The 20,464-nt window shown below is 44.4% G+C and overlaps 1 protein-coding gene across 6 annotated transcripts in view; it reads right to left on the bottom strand.

Moving 5' to 3' along the window:
* Positions 1 to 14,050, bottom strand: part of klf5a (Kruppel like factor 5a) — a 53,911-nt gene extending 39,861 nt beyond the window's left edge. Inside the window, exon 1 of one of the 6 annotated variants that reach the window (XM_080198101.1) lies at positions 13,801 to 14,050. In XM_080198101.1, coding sequence (XP_080054227.1) covers positions 13,801 to 13,965 — 165 coding nt within the window. In that variant the 5' untranslated portion in view covers positions 13,966 to 14,050. Of the gene's footprint in view, positions 1 to 1,972; positions 2,033 to 8,260; positions 8,380 to 10,769; positions 11,086 to 11,531; positions 11,606 to 13,800 lie in introns of those variants that run through there. The other 5 variants (XM_080198106.1, XM_080198102.1, XM_080198103.1 and 2 more) reach the window with 5 other exon arrangements.
* Between the last annotated feature and the right edge of the window lie 6,414 nt (positions 14,051 to 20,464).

Genomic DNA, 20,464 nt, shown 5'->3' with positions numbered 1-20,464 from the left:
CTTGTTTGAAATGAAACTGATTTTATTTAAAAATTTCCATCTTCGATGTTTAAGCGTTTTACTCGTGGGGGAGAAAAGATAATTATGAAAGTTATATTCTGAAATGCTGATAGATTTCAGAGCCTCAAGGTTCATTAAAAGTCTGTGTTCATGTCAAATTCTCTGCCCCTATTTAGCCTGGCTCTGGGAGCTTAGCAATGCGAGGGCACGTGCTAGACAGCTGCTGCGGCAATGAACACGATGCACAGCCTAGAAGATAAGAGGCTGAATGTGGGGTCAAATTTCAGCCACTCCAGTGTCTTCCCAGGGCAGAAAAATAGAATAAAATATTCATTACAATAACAACCCCATTATCTCCTTCCCTTCCTCTATACTTGCATTTGCTTCTTAGAATCATAGAATCCTATATAGAATAACCACAGAATCCTAAAATGCAGAAGGAGGCCATTGGCCCATCAAGTCTGTGCCGACAACAATCCTATCCAGGCCCTTTCCTTGTAGCCCCGCTTTTACCCTGTTAGGGCAATTCACCATGGCCAGTCAACCTAACCTGCACATCTTTGAACCTTGGGAGGAAACCAGAGCAGCCGGAGGAAACCCATACAGACATGGGGAGAACATGCAGACTCTACACAGACAGTAACACAAGCCAGGAATTGAACTGAGGTCCCTGACACTGTGAGGCAATAGTACTAGCCACTGTGCCACCATGCCTTCATAAGAGGGAGATCAAATGCAGTACAGATTCAACCTGAAAGTGCAATATACCAAGGACTGGTTAAAGCTTGTATTTGGTACAACGCAGTACCACCTTTATACATCTGGGAATTTGACTCACACCGGAAGAGAGAATATAAAATCATGGCAAATTGATCACTCTGTCAGGTTTTAGAAAAGAATCCCACTACTTTCCCCTTGGTTGCAAATCAGGCATTTATCAATATAACAGGGTATGGCATGTGTGGATGCAAACGTCCCGCACATTTCATTAACAAGATGCCACATGGCGACTGGTAACATAATACCACTGAATATGCCCCATACAAAAGCTAACTGGGTAGTTCTGACCTTAAGCACTCCCCAGGGACTGTATTCATGGATCAAGTTTTTCAAAGACCTTAATCAGAGTTGTTTGCAAAATACAAGCAGACTTTAAGGGAAAAAAAAAATCGCTGCTACTCTTTAGAACATTATTTTCCAATACAAACAATAGTATTTTATACAAGCCGGAGAGAGAGATGCTTGGTGCTCACGTTTGTTCTTCAGAATTAAGTACATCACTGACACATTAGAAATCTCAAATCTCTTCACCCTGCGAAGGAATTACTAATTCCAGAAAAGAAGCACGTCATTGTTTGACCCTACTTTTTTTTGGAATCACAACTTCAGAAGATGTTTAAAGACTCTGCCACAACACTTGGCAATGGATTGTATTTTCAAAACAAGTCTTTTTGAAATCGATCATCTTCAAGTAAAGCTTCTAAATCTCCTTGATGTAACGACACCGGTATCTAGACAGCAATCTATTTCTAAAATAAAACTATGTCACTTATTCAACAATACTCGCATTTTCTTTATACGAAACCTTGCATCATGTGGAAGACTAATCTAATTTATTTCCCCCTGAAACAGGGCGGCACAGTAGCAGAGTGGTTAGCACTGTTGCTTCACAGAGCTAGAGACCCAGGTTCAATTTCTGGCTCGGCTCACTGCCTGTACGGAGTCTGCACGTTCTCCCCGTGTCTGCGTGGGTTCCCTCCAGTTTCCTCCCACAGTCTGAAAGACGTGCTGGTTCGGTGCACTGAACAGAAAAGACATCTGTTTGTGGCTTCAATGCAGTGTTAATGTAAGCCACACTTGTGACTAATAAATAAATGAAGTTTTACTTTAAACAGTCAGCTTAATGGGTACAATTCCCCAAAGATTAACGTGTTGGATTTAGTAAAAAGTATCAGGGGTTTAGATTGCTCACCTTACCAACTTTTTCCCCTTATGATATTCAGGTAGCTGGAACAGAGTTGGCCTAATGTTAATTCTGCCAGCACTTCAGATTGGAGAATAAACTTTTATCTATCCAGGTGCAGACACTCAAGAATGCCATAAACTGTATTTTAAATGTTACTGCATGTAAAAGTTAATGTTTAATGAAGTTGATACAGTTGCAGGAACAAAAACAATGTAAGAATAATTTAAAATGATGAATGTGCTAATGGTTTGTAAACTCGTGAGTCACAAGAGAACATTTGGCTGCGGGTTTCCTTCAAGCTTTAGAAATCTTGTTCTAAATCTTAGAAGCGCAGAAGAGAGCAGTACAGAAAGAGGCCACTCAGCCCACCAAGTACATGCCAGCTCTTTCAAAAAGCGATACAGCCAGTCTCATCCCCACCACCCCACCCATGTTTGTGTTTACATATTGCATTTTACTTTATTTTTGAAGTCAGGGAAACACAAACAAACTTAGTGTTGGTTATTCAATATTTTGTTTGTGCTTTTTTTAAAAAATGTACAACATCTGGAGCAAGCCAGAGATCAAGGGCAAGAAAGCAAGAATGAGGGCAACACAAGAAAGCAAGTCAGACATGGGACCAGACACTCATGGAGACAGCGAGAGATTTAAAAGTAAAAACATTCTTCCAGTTTTGACTGACTCAAATTTGATGAACTAATTATGTCACAGATGGTTTTAGGAAAATCTCAAGCATATATTAAACTAAAACAGCAATCAGTGCTCACTATTTATGAAACCACTTATGGCTTTTGGGCAGCTTAATTACTGCACTTTGGGTCATTAATGTATGACCGAAAGACAAAAATTTTTTCATGTGTCCAATATTTATTACTGTCACAAGTAGGCTTACATCAACACTGCAATGAAGTTTCTGCGAAAACCCCCTAGTCACCACACTCTGGTGCCTGTTTGGGTACACTGAGGGAAACTTTAACATGGCCAATGCACCTAATCAGCACATCCTTCAGACTGTGGGAGGAACCCCACGCAGACATGGGGAAAACATGCAGACAGTGATTCCGAACCTGGGTCCCTGGTGCTGGGTGGCAGCAATGCTAACCACTGTAAACAGTGGGCATAATGATCAGTAGTGCCTAAACTTCATATTTACTCATTGTTCTCTTCCACTCCAAAAACAAACAAACGTTTAAAAAAAAAAGTATAAAAATATACCTAAAACACATTATTTATCTCGCCATTCTCTGTCTAATTATCATTGAGAACATTATGACTGGCTTTTTACAGCACCAGAATTTACTCTGAATTGTGAGCAGGAAAAATAATGACACAGGTCATAAAATTAGTTTCTATCAGTGTTGCTTTGCTATTTTCGTGGATCAACTTATATTAGTTCTGCATTCGCGCATATGTAACATGTGATTAACACATACATGTGCAAGAGGAGTCCCCTGACCCGACAGCAGACGCACACAAACTATTACTGGAGTTACAGAAGACATTGGTTGCGGTGGAGACTGACCAGCCACTTTTGCCCTTCTGAATATTCACCGGCGCTGCGTTGAGAAAGAAATGAGAGCATTAAATGCAGTGATGAGATTGCTGAAACTAAGCGGTCGCACTCAGGCGATCGAAAAGTTGTTGAACTTGTTGGTCGCACGTTCCCTTCATCACTGCGCAGGCGGGAGTACAGCAAAGTGGAACAATATTTGCTGCGCAAACATTTGAGTGCCATTAATAAAACCGTTGCCTCAGTATGATTTCTTACCACCATGCCAATTAGATTAGTTTCTCCCTGTTGCTTTAGCTAAGTCATCAGCCAATCATCTTTTCACAGTATTGTGTGAATGACCTTTAGTTAAATCTGTTAGCCGCTTGAAAAATCAATCACTGACTGTAATGTTTATTCATGACATCAGAATTCTAATAGCAATCATGACTGGTGAAAGATATATTTTCCCTCTGCTGACTTCAAACCAAAACTTTATTTATCCCTGATAAAGTAGAGACTTGTATGCCTATTCCAGAGGCTGATATTTTGTTTGATTCTGTGCGACAATAACTCAAATCAAAGAATCCCTACAGTGCAGACGGAGGCCATTCAACCACAATCTCACCCAGCCCATGTTCCCATAACCCCGCATATGTAGCCTGCTAATCCCCCTGATACTAAGGGCCAATTTACCACGGCCAATCAACAGAACCCATACATCTTTAGACTGGGAGGAAACCGGAGCACCCAGAAGAAACCCATGCAGACACAAGGAGAATGTGCAAACTCCACACAGACAGGTGACCCAAGCCAGAAATTGAACACGAGTCCCTGGCACTGTGAGGCACCAGTGCTAACCACTATGCCATGATGCCACCCATTTTTTCAAGTTTATTGGGATACAAGGTGAAGTACTGTTTCTTGCACACAATACAAAGCATGCCGTTCATAGAGAAGGGAAGGAGAGGGTGCAGAATGTAGCATTACAGTCATAGCTTGGGTCAGCTCAATATACGGTAAGTCCATTCAAAAGTCTGATGCAGCAGAGAAGAAGTTGTTCTTGAGTTGCTTGGTACATAATCTCAGACTTTTGTATCTTTTTCCTGATGGAAGCAGGTGGAAGAGAGAATGTCCGGAGTGCGTGGGGTCCTTGATTATGCTGGCTGCTTTTCTGAGACAGCGGGAAGTGTAGACAGAGTCAATGGATGGGAGGCTGGCTTGCGTGATGGGCTGGGCTACATTCACGACCCTTTGTAATTTCTTGTGATCTTGGGCAGAGCAAGTGCCATACCAAGCTGTGATTCAACCAGAAAGGATGCTTTCTATGGTGCATCTTATTCCAGAGACTGATATTCTGTAATGTTCTTATTCCTTCAAAGCCTAAACAACAGCTACTTTCTCTTACTCCTTCATTAACCAACAGTTTTAACCTTCAATCTAAGCCTCAATAGGTACGTTCATACCTCAGTGATTGATCAATTCAGTTTCCTGCTTCTTCTCAACATCCATTAGCGCTCCACGAACTCCAAGTTCTATCTATAGGTGCTTTTATATTTATTTTATTAAGCTTCTCTATAGCCCGCTACTAAACCACTAACCCAGTTTGCCATCACCCAGTGACACACTTGGGTGGCACAGTGGTTAGCACTGCTGCATCACAGCGCCAGGGAGGCAGGTTCAATTGCCAGTGTGGGTCATTGGCTGTGCAGCTGCTGCACTTTTCATTTGGGTTTCCAAATCTGCTGTTGAGCAACAGAAAACCGCTGTGATAATACAAATGCCAGCATACAGCTCAATGATTCCGTCAGCCCTGCATCAGAGCTGAAATAATAATGGAAAAGCAGTTGAACACGTTGACATCTGGAAAGGCTCAAACACATCTCAACAGAATCAAGAACTATGTCCTTTCTTGCACACGTTAAGTTTACTTATTAGTATCACAAGTAGGCTTACATTAACACTGTTAAGTTACTGGGAAATCCCCTAGACACCTGGTCAAGTACACCGAGGGAGAATTTAGCATGGCCAATACATCTAATCATCTCTCAGATTGTGGGAGGGAGTGGAAGCACCCAGAGGAAATTCACGCAGACACAGGGAGAATGTGCAGACTCCGCACAGACAGTGACCCAAGCCGTGAATCGAACCCGGGTCCCTGGTGCTGTAAGGCAGTGGTGCTAACCACTGTGCCACCATGCCGCACAATAGATAGTTGATAGACAACATTTCATATCTAGCTTGCTCTCATTTATCTTTTTCAACTTTCTTTATTTGTCAGTACTCCTACAGCGTGTCATCCTCTTAAGCTTCACATGACCACTCCTTCAATTATATCATGTAACATCTCTCTTCCTGCTCCCTACATCCTATGGTGTAGGACTCATCACTGTCGTCTTTCGTGGGGTCTCAAAATGATTAAATGTTTTACCTGCCTCAATCTTTTGTCCTGCCTCCCGTAATAAAACTTAAGATCTAAGCACTACCTCCTGATTTATATTGTGTTCCTTGGGAACTTAATCTACAATTTGGTTTCTCCAAGGAAGTTCAATTACCATTAAAAAAACACAATAAAGATTTTTCTCAAAGAGAACTGGAATAGAATTGAATAACATTCATGGGAGGATTACTGATTAGCCAACTCCAACTTGGATAATGTTAAATAGAAATTATCCTTTCCAAAAACTTGCATTTATACAGCACCTTCAACAGAGAAAAACAATTCTAACACCCGTCATATAAGCATTATCCAGCAACATTTGACTCCAAGCCATCAAGAGACATTAGAACAAGCAGCCTAAAGGTTTCTAAGAGAAATAAACTTTAAGGAGAATCTTAGAAGGGACATAAGAGATGGCTGGGCAGAAAGGTTCAGGAGAGAATTTGAGCAGCAATAATGGGAAACAGAAACGGAGGATGCACAAGCAGATAAAAGTGGTGGGACACTGATGTCAAACAGCGATACATCTGTAGAAAGTTAGGGAGATTGGAAAGTGCTGGGTGGGCGAGTGTGGAGAATCTTTGAACATTATGGTGAGAATTTAAACTTGCGTAAAAAAAATCATTTACGGGATGCAAGTGTCACTGGTTAAACCAGTGTTGACCCCCCAAATATTACACAGCTCTTTCTCTACATCCTAGCTACGACTGTAACACTATATTCTGCACCCTCTCCTTTACCTCTCCCATACGCACTCTATGAGCACTATGCTCTGTCTGTATAGCGTGCAAAAAACAATACTTTTCATTGTATCGCAATACATGTGACAATAATAAATCAAATCAAATCCCTCACTGCCCTCCAGAAGGTGGTGGTGAGCTGCCTTCTCAGAACCATAGAATCCCTACAGTGCAGGGGAGGCCCATCAGGTCTGCACCGAACACAGTCCCACCCAGCCCTATCCCCATAGCCCCACGTAGTTACCCTGCTAGTGCCTCTTGACACTAAGGGGCAATTTAGCACGGCCAATCAACCTAATCTGCACATCTCTGGACTGTGGGAGGAAACCAGAGCACCTGGAGGAAACCCACACAGACAAGAGGAGAATGCATAAACTTCACACAGACAGTGACCCAAGCCGGGAATCTAACCAGGTCTCTGACACTGTCAGGCAGCAATGCTTACCACTGTGCCACCCTTACTCTTGAACCACTGCTGTGTCTGTGGTGTACGTACAGTCACAGTGCTGCTAGGGAAGGAACTCCAGGGCTTTGATCTCTATTGGTGGCCTGTAAGGAACTTTCTAAAATAACCTTTCAGGACCAGATATAATTGTTGCCAGAAAATCAGTGTCTGAGATGAGAAAGGATCAGGACCCCCACTCAATACATGAAACGCCAACTTCTGAGAACCAAAACTTCTGTCCTGGAGATGCACCATCACATAACTGGGAATTCCAATGTTAGGAGAATATTTTGAAGTATTTTAGGAACATGGGGGCAGAATTCGCCAGCTTTGAAAGCAGGTAGCTCTGGTGGCACCTTTCCCACTGGCCTGGATGGTGGAATTCCGTGCCAGGTTCTGCGCTCGGATTGTCATTAATTATTCACAAGCGAGTTCCTCTCTGAGCCCGCCATCAGCTGACAGGTTTGAAGGTCCTGGCACCATATTTAAACACCAGTCCAGTGCACTCGTATCACTCTCTCTAGTCCACCTGTCTTCACCAGGCCAATGCAGGATGTTGGCAGCCCAGAGGGAAAAGGCTCGCGCCCTCAAGAAGAAGTCTGTTCCTCAATCCCACCACCTTCCTCCCCAGCCCATCACCTGGGAGGTGCCCTTACCTCATTTGGCTCTCTACCCACTGTATCTGGAGTCTTCCTGCATCCCCTTCCACTAAAAGATATGGCGTTCCCTTGTCTGTGAGATTTTCACTCAGCCTTGTCCGAATCTAGCTTCCCTCCGCCTTCCATTGTTCACCTTCTTCATCCATTTCCAAGGCCCTCTGCCTGCTATCGTGAGTACCTTCCCTTCCACTCACCCACCCCCTCCCTCTTTGCACAGCCCTCTGTCTTCATTATTCCCTTGTCCTCATCAGGCCTCCCCACCAGCCTCACCTTGCACTCCAACCCTGGTCGAACTCGGGGCCTTTATTGTGCTGATTCCATGGGGGGCACAACTCACCATCCCCAGATTCATTACTGATCCGAGACGGTGATACAGAAAGCCCCGTGGGTCCAGCAGCACGTGTGGTGTCCGTGAAGACCAGCATGGCATGGAGACGGAGGGGGGCAGGAACCAGAGCGCCCCTGCGGAGTGGTGTTCAGTATAACAGGAGCACCACGGCAGAAAGCTTTGTTCCACTCACCCTGAAGTCTCTGGCGTTCTGAGGAGCGCCTTCTGCACGTCACTCGGTTTCAGACTGATGTATTCTCTGGCTGGCGTGACGCAAGATTGGATGGGCAGACAGGATGCCGGTGAGCAGCACTTTAACAAAGATTCACGAGATCCAAATGGCATTCACTCCACCAGCCGGCGAGAAGTCCAACCCACCATTAACCCACCACTGGGAACTCTGCAATGTGTTTTTACACCGACAGGTTTCTGGCTCCCAGTAGATTTCCCACTCCCACTCAGCTTAGAGTATTCTGCCCACGGAAAGATTTATGGCAATAAGGCAGTTAATCGGACTATATCATGTCTGTACTAACCAAGACAAACCTCACCAGTCTAATTCCATCTTCCAGCTCCTGATCCATAACGCTGTAAATTGTGGCACCTCAAGTGCGTCTCTTTTTTTAAAATCTGGTGAGGGTTTCTGCCCCTTTCATCCTTTCAGACAGCGAGCTCCAGATCCCCATAATCGCCCCCTGGGTAAAATAATTACTCAACCCCCACCCTGCCAACTCCTTCTGCCAACTGCAATAAATCTATTCCTCCAATTAATGACTTCCCTGCTAACATAATAGATCCTTCCTGTCCACTCCATCCAAACCTCCTCTAATTCCCATTGCTTCCTCAATTCCAAAGAAAATAACTGGAGCCTCTCCAATCTTTCCTCAGAGACAAAATTCTTCATTTCTGGCTGCATTTTTCTTATTCTTTCCTGGGATGCAGGCGTTGCTGGTCAGGCCTGTCTTTCTGGTCTATTCCTAATTGTCCTTCAATAGTGGTGAGCCACCTTCTGAAACCACTGCAGTCCATCTGGTGTGGGTGCAGCCAAAGTGACATTCAGAAGCAAGTTCAGGATTTTGACCCAATGACAGTGCAACAATGGCAATATGATCCCAAGTCAGGATCGTAAATCCCTCTCTAATCTGATCACATCCTTCCTGTAATGCGGTGGCCAGCATTGTTTGCACTCCTCCAGATGCTCTAACTTAATACGGTTTATACAGTTCTAGCACACTTTACACAACCTCTCACTTCTTAAGAGGAGCTGCATTTTAGCCAAGGTGTGTAAAGTTTGGTTCTGTTAATTCATTACTTGATTTGAGGCTGCAAACAAGAAAGGAAAGTGTCCATAAGCCCTCTAGGCCATTATTTCTACCTGTCCTGCTGCCTGAAGTGTTTAAAAACTCCATCTCTCTTCCTTCTACCATTCCTTACTGTCACATACACTATATTTGTCCATGGAGATATTTATTTCAAACAACATTCTTTAGGAATAGAATTGTGGCACAGTGGTTAGCACTGCTGCCTCACAGCGCCAGGGAGCCAGGTTCAATTCCAGCCTTGGGTCACTGTCTGTATGGAGTTCGCACATTCTCTCCGTGTCAATGTGGGTTTCTGCTGGGTGCTCCAGTTTCCTCCCACACTCCAAACATGTGCATCATAAATTGGCCCTGAGCATCAGGGGGATTAGCAGGGTAAATACGTGGGGTTACAGGGATAGAACCTGGATGGGATTGTTGTCCAGCATTGTAGGCTCAATGGCCTCCTTCTGCACTGTAAGGACACTAATGATCAAAGTTCAAATTCACAATATGCGTACTCGTACCAACGCATGCACTCCACATTTCAGTTTCTCAAATTCTGGAATGAGAAACCTGTGATGGCAATACAAGACAATAATTATGCAATCCAAAGCCAAACTCTGTACCCTTGAACAGATTTGTAATTACTACTAAGGTTTTAAAAACATAAGGTGAGCAGTTGTTACAAGGTTAACTCTGGGACATCCACTTTCATAATTAAGATATATTTACAGCCATGTAAACAAAGAAGCTTTGCACCGAGTAAGCCTCGATCGACGATTAGATTACGCAATCCATAACATGATTGAAAACTTGACAAGGTAGGCATGTTAGTGTATCAGCGGAAGGGTTAAGGAAAACTTGATTCCACCAACAACTGAGTGCCTTCACAAGAATTTCAGTAGAATAGTGGTGAACCTGTTTCTTTTTACACCAAATCCATTAAAACTGTTCAAAACAAACTTAGCAGCACAATTATAAGTTGCAGTACCAAATGAGTTGTATGCCAATATGAAGTACTAAGGTTTAAGTTTTAAAGTTTATTATATAGTGTCACAAGTTGGCTTACATTAACACTGCAATGAGGTTGCTGTGAAAATCCCCTAGTCACCACACTTCGGCGCCTGTTCGGGTACACAGAGAGAATTTAGCATGGCCAAAACACCTAACCAGCAAGTCTTTCAGACCGTAGGAGGAAACCGAAGCAATCGGAGGAAACCCATGCAGACATGAGGAGAATGTGCAAACTCCACACAGACAGGTTTTGAACCTGGTTCCCTGGCGCTGTGAGGCAGCAGTGCTAACCACTGCGCCACGGCGGCTTACCAGTGTTCCGCTTCAGATTTCACTTTCAATTTGAATCAAGTAATGAATTAACAGAACCACACAAACTTTACACACCTTGGCTTAAGTGCAGCTTTTCTTAAGCAACACTGCTGTCCGTATGAAGCTTTGACATGTCCAGTAACAATATCGCAAACATTTAACAGGGGTCCTCATTTCTAACAGGGGTCTGCCAGCCACATGAACTTTTGAGTATGCTCGCAAATCTAGTTATTCCATTTGTTTGGGATAGGATTGTACAGAGTCATCCGAAACTGCTATCAGGAATTAGCAGCCACCTCCAGCATACCAGAAACATTTCACGGCACTCTCACAACAGCAACCTGATCCAGTCGCTTCTTGTTCCTTCATTCGTTTCACTCTGATCTCCTGAACTACTTAAGTACACAAACTTTGAAATGAGAGGGGCTTAAAGTTTGATGCAACACATCCATCTTGCTCAGCACCTCAAATAAACAATTACAAAAGAGTGAAGGAATGGGGTGTGGGAAGTATGACGTACAGGTTACCATTTGAAGTGAAACAGCGCACTGTTAACTTCATTGCAGCGTTAACGTAAGCCTTACTTGTAACTAATAAATACATTTTACTTTTTTGTTACACTGAGATTTTTACGTTTAAAGGTAAAACGTTCTGTTGAAATTCACAAAAGCCATTAACTGTTGCAGGAGGAATAAGGTTGTATATTCCTTGCGAGTTCAAAGAAAAGTGGCAGCAAGACAGTTGCTCAAATATTTTCCAAAACAGATCAAAATATCTGAAACAGAAAATGCCATCGGGTAATGGCTCAGCGCAGCCCCGGGGGTGGTGATTGCTTACCGAGTCACCAGGGCAACATTCATCAAGCATGCTGCCGTTGAAGATACCAATGCTACATTCCCCCCTCGTCTGCAAAAGCTTCACTCCATGCCAAATATTTCTGGGCCATACCTCCCCCCGCTGCCCCCACCACCCCACCCACCGAGGAGAATCGGCTGACTAATGGAAAACCTGATCAATGATTGGACTTGCAGAGCTATGAGGTGAATTCCACTTCCATTAAGCGCCCGCACCCTCCCCAGAAAAAAAAAATTTGCAAAGTTTGGTGCTGGCCACACGTTTAGAGTTTTCTGATTTTAGAACCTCCAGCTGTCGTCGGCATATTTTCAGTGCAGGGGCCTGAGAAGTTTTTTCTCGTCTCAATGACTCGCTCTGTGGGCGAGAGGGGGTGGAAGAGTCAGATGCTTGAATGTTACATGGCAAGTGGTAAACCAGCTGCAAGCCCTGCCTCGCCCAATGGCCAAAAAAGAAACACAATTCAAAAATAAAGATGCGACACATCCTCACGCTCGCCTGGTGCAGGCTGAACATTGTCTAGTCTGGGGGAGGTTGGGTCCAGCACGTAACCCCATCACTTTAACCCCTTCCATCAATGCCACTGTGCAAGACCATGGCACTCCCACCAAAACTGGGAGGGAATAGAGATGCAATTGAATGCCCATCAAACTGTAGCATCTACCTTCATAATCAAAATATTACAAGCTAAAGTATGCTTCCCCCATTCAATAATCCTTGCGTACAAACATTTTTTTTAAAAAAACCACCCCAAGGAGTTCCCTCTTCATTGAAGCTTTTAACTCAAGGCAGTTTGGAAGTTTATCTGAGCTCTGACAAAGGGACTCCAAACATTGGCTCTATTCTCTCTTCACAGACAGAATTATGGAATCACAGAATCCCTACAGTGCAGAAGGAGGCCATTTGGCCCATCAAGTCTGCACCAACCACAATCCCACCCAGGCCCTATTCCTGCAACCCCACGTATTTACCCTCCTAATCCCCCTGGCATCAAGGGTCAATGTATCATGGCCAATCCACTTAACCTGCACATCTTTGGACTGTGGGAGGAAACCAGTGCACCCGGAGGAAACCCACACAGACACAGGGAGAATGTGCAAACTTCATACAGACAATGATCCGAAGCAGGAATTGAACCCAGGTCCCTGGCACTGTGAGGCAGCACTGCTGACCACTGACCAGCTGACTACTGTGCTGCACCACCCTCTGCCCCAACCCCACTTAGATGCTGTCAGACCTGCCAAGACTTTGCAGCCTTTGTTGTTTTTGTTTCAGATTCCAGCATCCGCAGTATTTAGTTTTTAAATTATGGTGGAAGTTTATCACATCAGCTTGGATCCTGTTTGTCTCCTTTGCAGGGAACTGTGAACTGGGATTTGAAACTGGAGTTTGGAATTGGGTTTTTGGAGCAAGCAAGGAATGGATTCAAGTTTGTCCAGTCCATTCTGTACATTGGCTTTGTAACTTTAAAAAGTTGGAGTAAAAAAAAACTTTAAAAACTGAAGGATTGCCTTACATCTCCCACTTTGGACTGCAACAATGGGAAGTCAGATCTGCTACTCATTCACCTTGGCAATGTTTACACACATTCTCCTTCGCCATTCACAATGAACAGCACCCACACATTATCTCAAAATCCAATAAACACTACAGAGATTTAAAAGGGTGGTTGGAGGGGAAAAAGAGAGATACTGTTGCCCACCACATGAGTTTATTATCTATTTATTTATCACAAGTATGCTTACATTAACACTGCAATGAAGTTACTGTGAAAACATGAGGAGTTTATCCTTCCTTTTTGCGATTTTTTAAATATATATTACACACAATAAACACCCCATGTTTTCATAGTAACTAGAAGGAAGGATAAAGCCCTCTCATACACACACATATTACACACACACACACATTACACACATGAGAAAGCTTTAGGAAGAACAGCTAAACTTGAAGCCAGAGGGTTAGAAAATGCAAATCGAAAAAGAGAACAGTTGCAAATCAAACTTCCACTCCAATACTGGCTGGAGGAAAAAAGAATCCTAACTTCTGCAAACTGGTTTAAGACTTAAAAGGACGAATAGCTCTTGCCACGGGATTCTCTTAAGTTTACAAACTTCCAAAGAGGACTTTTTAAAACAAAAAAGTAAAGTTTGACTGATGTTGCAGTCTGTTGACACTGAGTCAGGTTTGTAATAATAAACACGCACAATAGAAATTGCCCAGAAGGTGGAAGCCTCTCCCTCCGGGGACATACCTGGGCCAGGTCGTCCGCCCCGAGCATCCTGACCGGCGGACCCTTGATGCCCTGGAACATCGCCGCTGCTGCCGCTTGTTCCTCCGCCTGAAGACCCACCGGTTTGAGCTGAGTGAAGACAGGCTCGTCCCCAGCCAAGGCTCCCCTCAGTGCCCCGCTGGCCATTTGCTGCACACACTCACAGTGATGTGTATGTGTAACGTGTGGAGCTAACACACATACAGCATCCGTCCCACTCCTCTCCCTCTTACTGACTGTCCCAACACTCCCGGCACTTTGTGTTTTTTTTGGATCCCAGACTCTTCCCCTTGATTGACATACACCCCCCCTCCAATCACCGAGAGGGAGGGGGCGGGCTCTCCCTCCCTCCAGCCTTAAGGCATCAGGTTACAGGCAAGGCTCAGAGGTAAGATTCAACCTCACACCTGTCCCGAAAAAGCAGACAGCAGAACGTGCCCCAGAGTGGGGTAAAAGCAAAATACTGTGGATGCTGGAATCTGAAACCGAAACAGAAAATGCTGGAAAATCTCAGCAGGTCTGACAGCATCTGTGGAGAGAGAGTGCAGCCAATGTTTCAAGTCAGGGTGACCCTTCATCAGAGCTAGGGGCATCGAGACTCGAAACTTTGGAGTCTCTATTCTCTCCCCACAGATGCGGCCAGAACTGCTGAGATTTTCCAGCATTTTCTGTTTTTGTTTCCAATGGGGGGGAGGGGACACAGGTTTGGAGTGAGAGGGGGAAATTTTAAGGGAAGTGTTGTGGGGGAAGGGATGTTTTTCATTGCAAAGAGTGCTGAGTGCCTGGAACGCGCTGCTAGAGGAGGTGATGGAGTCAGGCACATTAGCGACATTTAAGAGGCATCATAAAATAGAATCCCTACAGTGCAAAAGGGGACCATTCAGCCCATTAACCGACAACAATCCCACCCAGACCTCATCTCATAACTCTATGTATTTACCCTGCTAGTCCCCCCAACGCGAAGGTCCAATTTTGCATGGCCAATCAGCCTAACCCCGTGCATCTTTGGACTGTGGGCGGAGTGATGTGGAGATGCCAGCGTTGGACTGGGGTAAACACAGTAAGAAGTCTCACAAGACCAGGTTAAAGTTTTTCGGAGTGCTTGCTGCCCCTTTGTCAGGCGAGTGGGAGTTCTATTCACAAACAGGGCATATAAAAACACAAACTCAATTTGCAAAATAATGATTGGAATGTGAGTCTTTACAGGTAATCAAGCCTTAAAGGTACAGACAATGTCAGTGGCAAGAGCATTAAACACAGTAAAAAGTCTGACAACACCAGGTTTTAGTCCAACCGATTTATTTGATAGTAAACTCACTAGCTTTCGAGGGGATTCCCTCTTCTTCAGGTGAATGGAGAGTTCTGGCCTCAGACACAGCATATAAAGCACAGACGGTTTAGAGATTACTGATTAAAATGCGAATCTTTACACCTAACCTGCTGTTCAAGTCCTAAAGTGGCTGACAATGTGTGTGGAAGGAGCACTGATCACAGGTTAAAGAGATGTGTATTGTCTCCAGACAGCACAGTGAGTGAGGTTTTGCAAACCCAGGCAAGTCACGGGGATTACAGATAGTGTGACATGAACCCAAGATTGCGGAACTTGGCTATGAGACTGATAGCCAAGTTCCACACACATGAGGACGGCCTCATCCAGGATTCTGGGTTCATGTCACACTATCTGTAACCCCCCTGACTTGCCTGGACTTGCAAAATCTCACTAACTGTCTTGTCTGGAAATAATACACATCTCTTTAGCCTGTGCTTAACGCTGTCTCCACTGACATTGCCTGTACCTTTAAGACTTGATTACCTGTAAAGACTCGCGTTGCAATCATTATTTTGTAAATTGAGTTTGTGTCTTTATATGCCCTGATTGTGAATAGAACTCCCGCTCACCTGACGAAGGGGCAGCAAGCGCTCCGAAAGCTAGTGGCTTTTGCTACCAAATAAACCTGTTGGACTTTAACCTGGTGTTGTGAGACTTCTGACTGTGGGAGGGAACCAGAGCACCTGGAGGAAACCCACGCAAACACAGGGAGAATGTGCAAACTTCACACAGGCAGTCACCTAAGGCCAGGTCCCTGGTGCCATGAGGCAGCAACACTAACCACTATGCCACCCCATTTGGATGGGTACATGCAGAGGGAGAGAATAGAGGGATATGGTCCAATGAAGGGCAGAAGGTTTCTCTTAGCATCATGATCAGCACAGACTTGAAGAATCTGTTCCTGTGCTGTACTTTTCTTTGTTTTTTTGACACAAGAACAGCTTCTTTCTGGCTGCTGTCAAATATTTGAAAGGTCCGATTAAGCTGATTTTTCTCTGTGACTGCAACATTACATTCTGCACCCTTAGCGTGGCCAACGCACCTAACTAGCACGTCTTTTAGACTGTGCAAGGAAACAGGAGCACCTGGAGGAAACCCATGCAGAACCCAGGAGAACGTGCAGACTCCGCACAGACAGTGACCCAAGCCAGGAATTGAACCCGGTCCCTGGCAGTGTGAGATAGCAGTGCTAACCACTGTGCCACCATGCTGCCCATTCTACATACTGGAATACTGGTATGTTTGCCTGTATAGCGTGGAAGGAACAATACTTTACACTGTATTCCAATACATGTGACAATAACAGGTCAAATCAAGCAATGAAAAATTCTCCTCTCCCTTCCATTTGTCCAAAACAAAATGAACAATTTCTTTTGTCACTTTTGGGAAAGTTGAAATTTGCTTCTGTTTTTGGGAGTGCAACCAGATTTTCTCAATCCAGTAACCATACTTTTTTTCTCCTCCAAAAAAAATCATAACATCTATAAAAGTCCATTCCAAAAACCATTTCCAGTTAAGTGTTGCAGAAAGTGCAATAGAGTGAAACTTTTTTTCCATACACACCACCCCCTCCAAGTCCTGACTTGGAAATATTCTGCCATTCCTTCACTGTTGCTGGGTCAGAATCTGAAAACTCTCTCCCTAATGAGGTGCCAAAGGGTATTCTTTAGATGCTGTATAATTCTAATAGCACTTTGGGTGTACCTACGCCACACAGGCTTCAAGAAGGCAGCTCACCACCACCTTCTCAAAGGCAATTAGGGATGGGCAATAAATGCTGACCTGGCCAGCAACACCCACATCTTGTAAATTTATTTTAAAAAGTTCCATTCTGAGGTACCTCAATAAAATTTAAATTCTCTTGATATTTATAATATGCATTCTATGTCAGGCATATAATCAAAGGGGTTCTACAAAGTTTCCATCCATTTGGCAGGTCTGCTATGGCTCTCACCAACTCTTACAGATGTATCATGAAAAGTATCCTTTCTGGTTGTGAACATAGACCAGTCCATCACGCAAACCAGCAACCCATCCATTGACTCTGTCTACACTTCCCACTGCATCAGAAAAGCAACCAGCATAATCAATGAATCCACAAACTCTGAACATACTCTCTTCCATCTTAAGAACATAAGAACATAAGAAATAGGAGCAGGAATAGGCCATCTAGCCCTTCGAGCCTGCCCCGCCATTCAATAAGATCATGGCTGATCTGTCGTGGCTCAGTTCCACATTCCCGCCCTCTCCCCATAACCCTTAATCCCCTCTCTTATCAAAAACCCATCAACCCGCGTCTTAAAAATATTTAGCGAGGCAGCCTCCACCACTTCAACGGGCAGAGAATTCCAGAGATTCACCACCCTTTGAGTGAAGAAGTTCTTCCTCAACTCCGTTCTAAACCGCCCCCCTTTATCTTGAGGCTGTGCCCCCTAGTCCTACTGTCCTTTCTGAGCAGGAAGAGTCTCTCCACCTCTATCCTATCCATCCCATTCATCATCTTATATGTCTCAACGAGGTCTCCCCTCATTCTTCTAAACTCTAACGAGTACATAAGAACATAAGAACATAAGAAATAGGAGCAGAAGTGGGCCATCTAGCCCTTTGAGCCTGCCCCGCCATTCAATAAGATCATGGCTGATCTGTCGCTGCTCAGTTCCACTTTCCCGCCCTCTCCCCATAACCCTTAATCCCCTCTCTTATCAAAAACCCATCAACCCACGTCTTAAAAATATTTAGTGAGGCAGCCTCCACCACTTCAACGGGCAGAGAATTCCAGAGATTCACCACCCTTTGAGTGAAGAAGTTCCTCCTCAACTCCGTTCTAAACCGCCCCCCTTTTATCTTGAGGCTGTGCCCCCTAGTCCTACTTTCTTTTTTGAGCGGGAAGAGTCTCTCCACCTCTATCCTATCCATCCCATTCATCATCTTATACGTCTCAATGAGATCTCCCCTCATTCTTCAAAACTCTAACGAGTACAAGCCCAGTTTATTCAGCCTCTCCTCATAGCTCAACCCCCTCAACTCTGGTATCAGCCTAGTAAACCTCCTCTGCACTCCCTCCAAGGCCAAAATATCTTTGCGCAGGTGCGGCGCCCAAAACTGCACACAGTACTCCAGCTGCGGCCTCACCAATGCCCTATACAGCCGCAGCAAGACCTCCCTACTTTTATATTCAATCCTCCTCGCTATGAAGACCAGCATCCCATTCGCCTTCCTGACCACCTGCTGCACCTGCAAGCTGGGTTTTTGCGACTCATGCACAAGGACCCCGAGGTCCCTCTGCACCGTCGCCTGCTGCAGTTTTTCGCCATGTAAGTAATAATCCTTCCTACCATTATTCCTACCAAAGTGGACCACCTCGCACTTGCCAACATTAAATTCCATTTGCCAGTTCCTGGCCCATTTGCCCAGCCTATCTAGATCCTATTGTAGACTCTCCACACCCTCCGCGCAATTTGCCGTTCCACCAATCTTGGTGTCATCTTCTTACAGTGGGAAAAAGATACAAAAGTCTAAGAATAAATAACAACCAACTCAAGAACAGCTTTTTCCCTGCTGCCATCAGAGTTTTGAATGGACCTACCGTATGTTAAGCTGATCCTAGCTATGACTGTAACACTATATTCTGTGCTCTCTCCTTCCCTTCTGCATTTTGTACTCTATGAATAGACGCAGACGCAGCACAGATTCGTTAAGGGGAAGTCGTGTTTGACGAATTTATTGGATTTCTATGAGGATGTGACTAGTGTGGTAGACAGAGGTGAATGTGGTGTTTTTAGATTTTCAAAAGGCATTTGATAAGGTGCCTCATAAAAGGTTGCTACAGAAGGTTAGGGTGCACGGAGTTGGGGGTAAGGTGTTAGCGTGGATAGAGGATTCGTTGTCTAATAGGAGGCAGAGAGTTGGTATTAATGGGCGCTATTCTGATTGGCGGTTGGTGACTAGTGGAGTGCCGCAGGGATCGGTGCTGGGGCCTCAGCTATTTACCATTTATATAGAATAACTGGAGGAGGGGGCTGAGTGTAGGGTGATGAAATTTGCTGATGACACGAAGATGAGTGGTAAAGCAAATTGCATGGAGGTGTGAAAAGTCTGCAGAGGGATCCGGATAGGTAAGCAAGTGGGCGAGGACCTGGCAGATGGAGTATAATGTTAGCAAGTGTGAGGTTATCCACTTTGGCAGAAATAATAGTAGGAGGGATTACTATTTAAAGGGGGAAAAGCTGCAGCATGCTACGGTGCAGAGGAACCTGGGGGTCCTTGTGCATGAATCGCAAAAACCCAGTCTGCAGGTGCAGCAGGTGATCAAGAAGGCGAAAGGAATGCTAGCCTTTATAGCGAGGGGGATAGAATATAAAAGTAGGGAGGAATTGCTGCAACTGTACAGGGCACTGGTGAGGCCGCAGCTGGAGTACTGTGTGCGGTTTTGGTTGCCGCACTTGCGCAAGGATATTTTGGCCATGGAGGGGGTGCAGAAGAGGTCCACTAGGCTGATACCGGAGATGAGGGGGTTGGACTATGAAGAGAGTCTAAATAGACTGGGTCTGTACTCGTTGGAGTTTAGAAGGATGAGGGGGGATCTTATAGAGATGTATAAGATAATGAAAGGGATGGATAGGGTAGAGGTAGAGAGATTCTTCCCACTTAGAAAGGGTAGCAGGACTAGAGGGCACAGCCTCAAGATAAGCGGGGGGGGGCAGTTTAGATCGGAGTTGAGGAGGAACTTCTTCACTCGAAGGGTGGTGAATCTCTGGAATTCTCTGCCCGTTGAAATGGTGGAGGCTACCTCACTAAATATATTTAAGTCACGGGTAGATAGGTTTTTGACAGACAAGGGAATTAAGGGTTCTAGGGAGAAAGCGGGAAAGTGGAACTGATCCACTTCAGATCAGCCATGATCTTATTGAATGGCGGGGCAGGCTCGAAGGGCTGGATGGCCACTCCTGCTCTTATTTCTTATGTTCTTATGAATGGTATATTTTGTAAATATAGCGAGCAAGAAACAATATTTTTCACTGTGTATCAAAACATGTGGCAATAATAAGTCAATTCAAAGACCTTAGACAATGATATTACCCCATTCCACAGTGGCTGCTCCAAGCTTTAATATGTCTCTCAGTACATTTATCTACTTTATCTTGATAATAAGAAAATAATGCAACTACTTTTACCTTGATAACAAGAAAATAATATTCGTCAGGGATTCCAAGAATCTTTGAATAAGATTTTTTTCTTTTTGAACGGAGTTTGATAAACTTTCAATATATAAACTTTCAATATATGTGCCCATTAATTTAAATACATCTCAAGAAA

Source organism: Carcharhinus amblyrhynchos, chromosome 10 (assembly GCF_965287045.1).
Source record: "Carcharhinus amblyrhynchos chromosome 10, sCarAmb.v2.hapA, whole genome shotgun sequence".
In the NCBI taxonomy this organism is placed as follows: Eukaryota; Metazoa; Chordata; class Chondrichthyes; order Carcharhiniformes; family Carcharhinidae; genus Carcharhinus; species Carcharhinus amblyrhynchos.
This window is presented reverse-complemented; position numbering and strand designations above follow the sequence as displayed.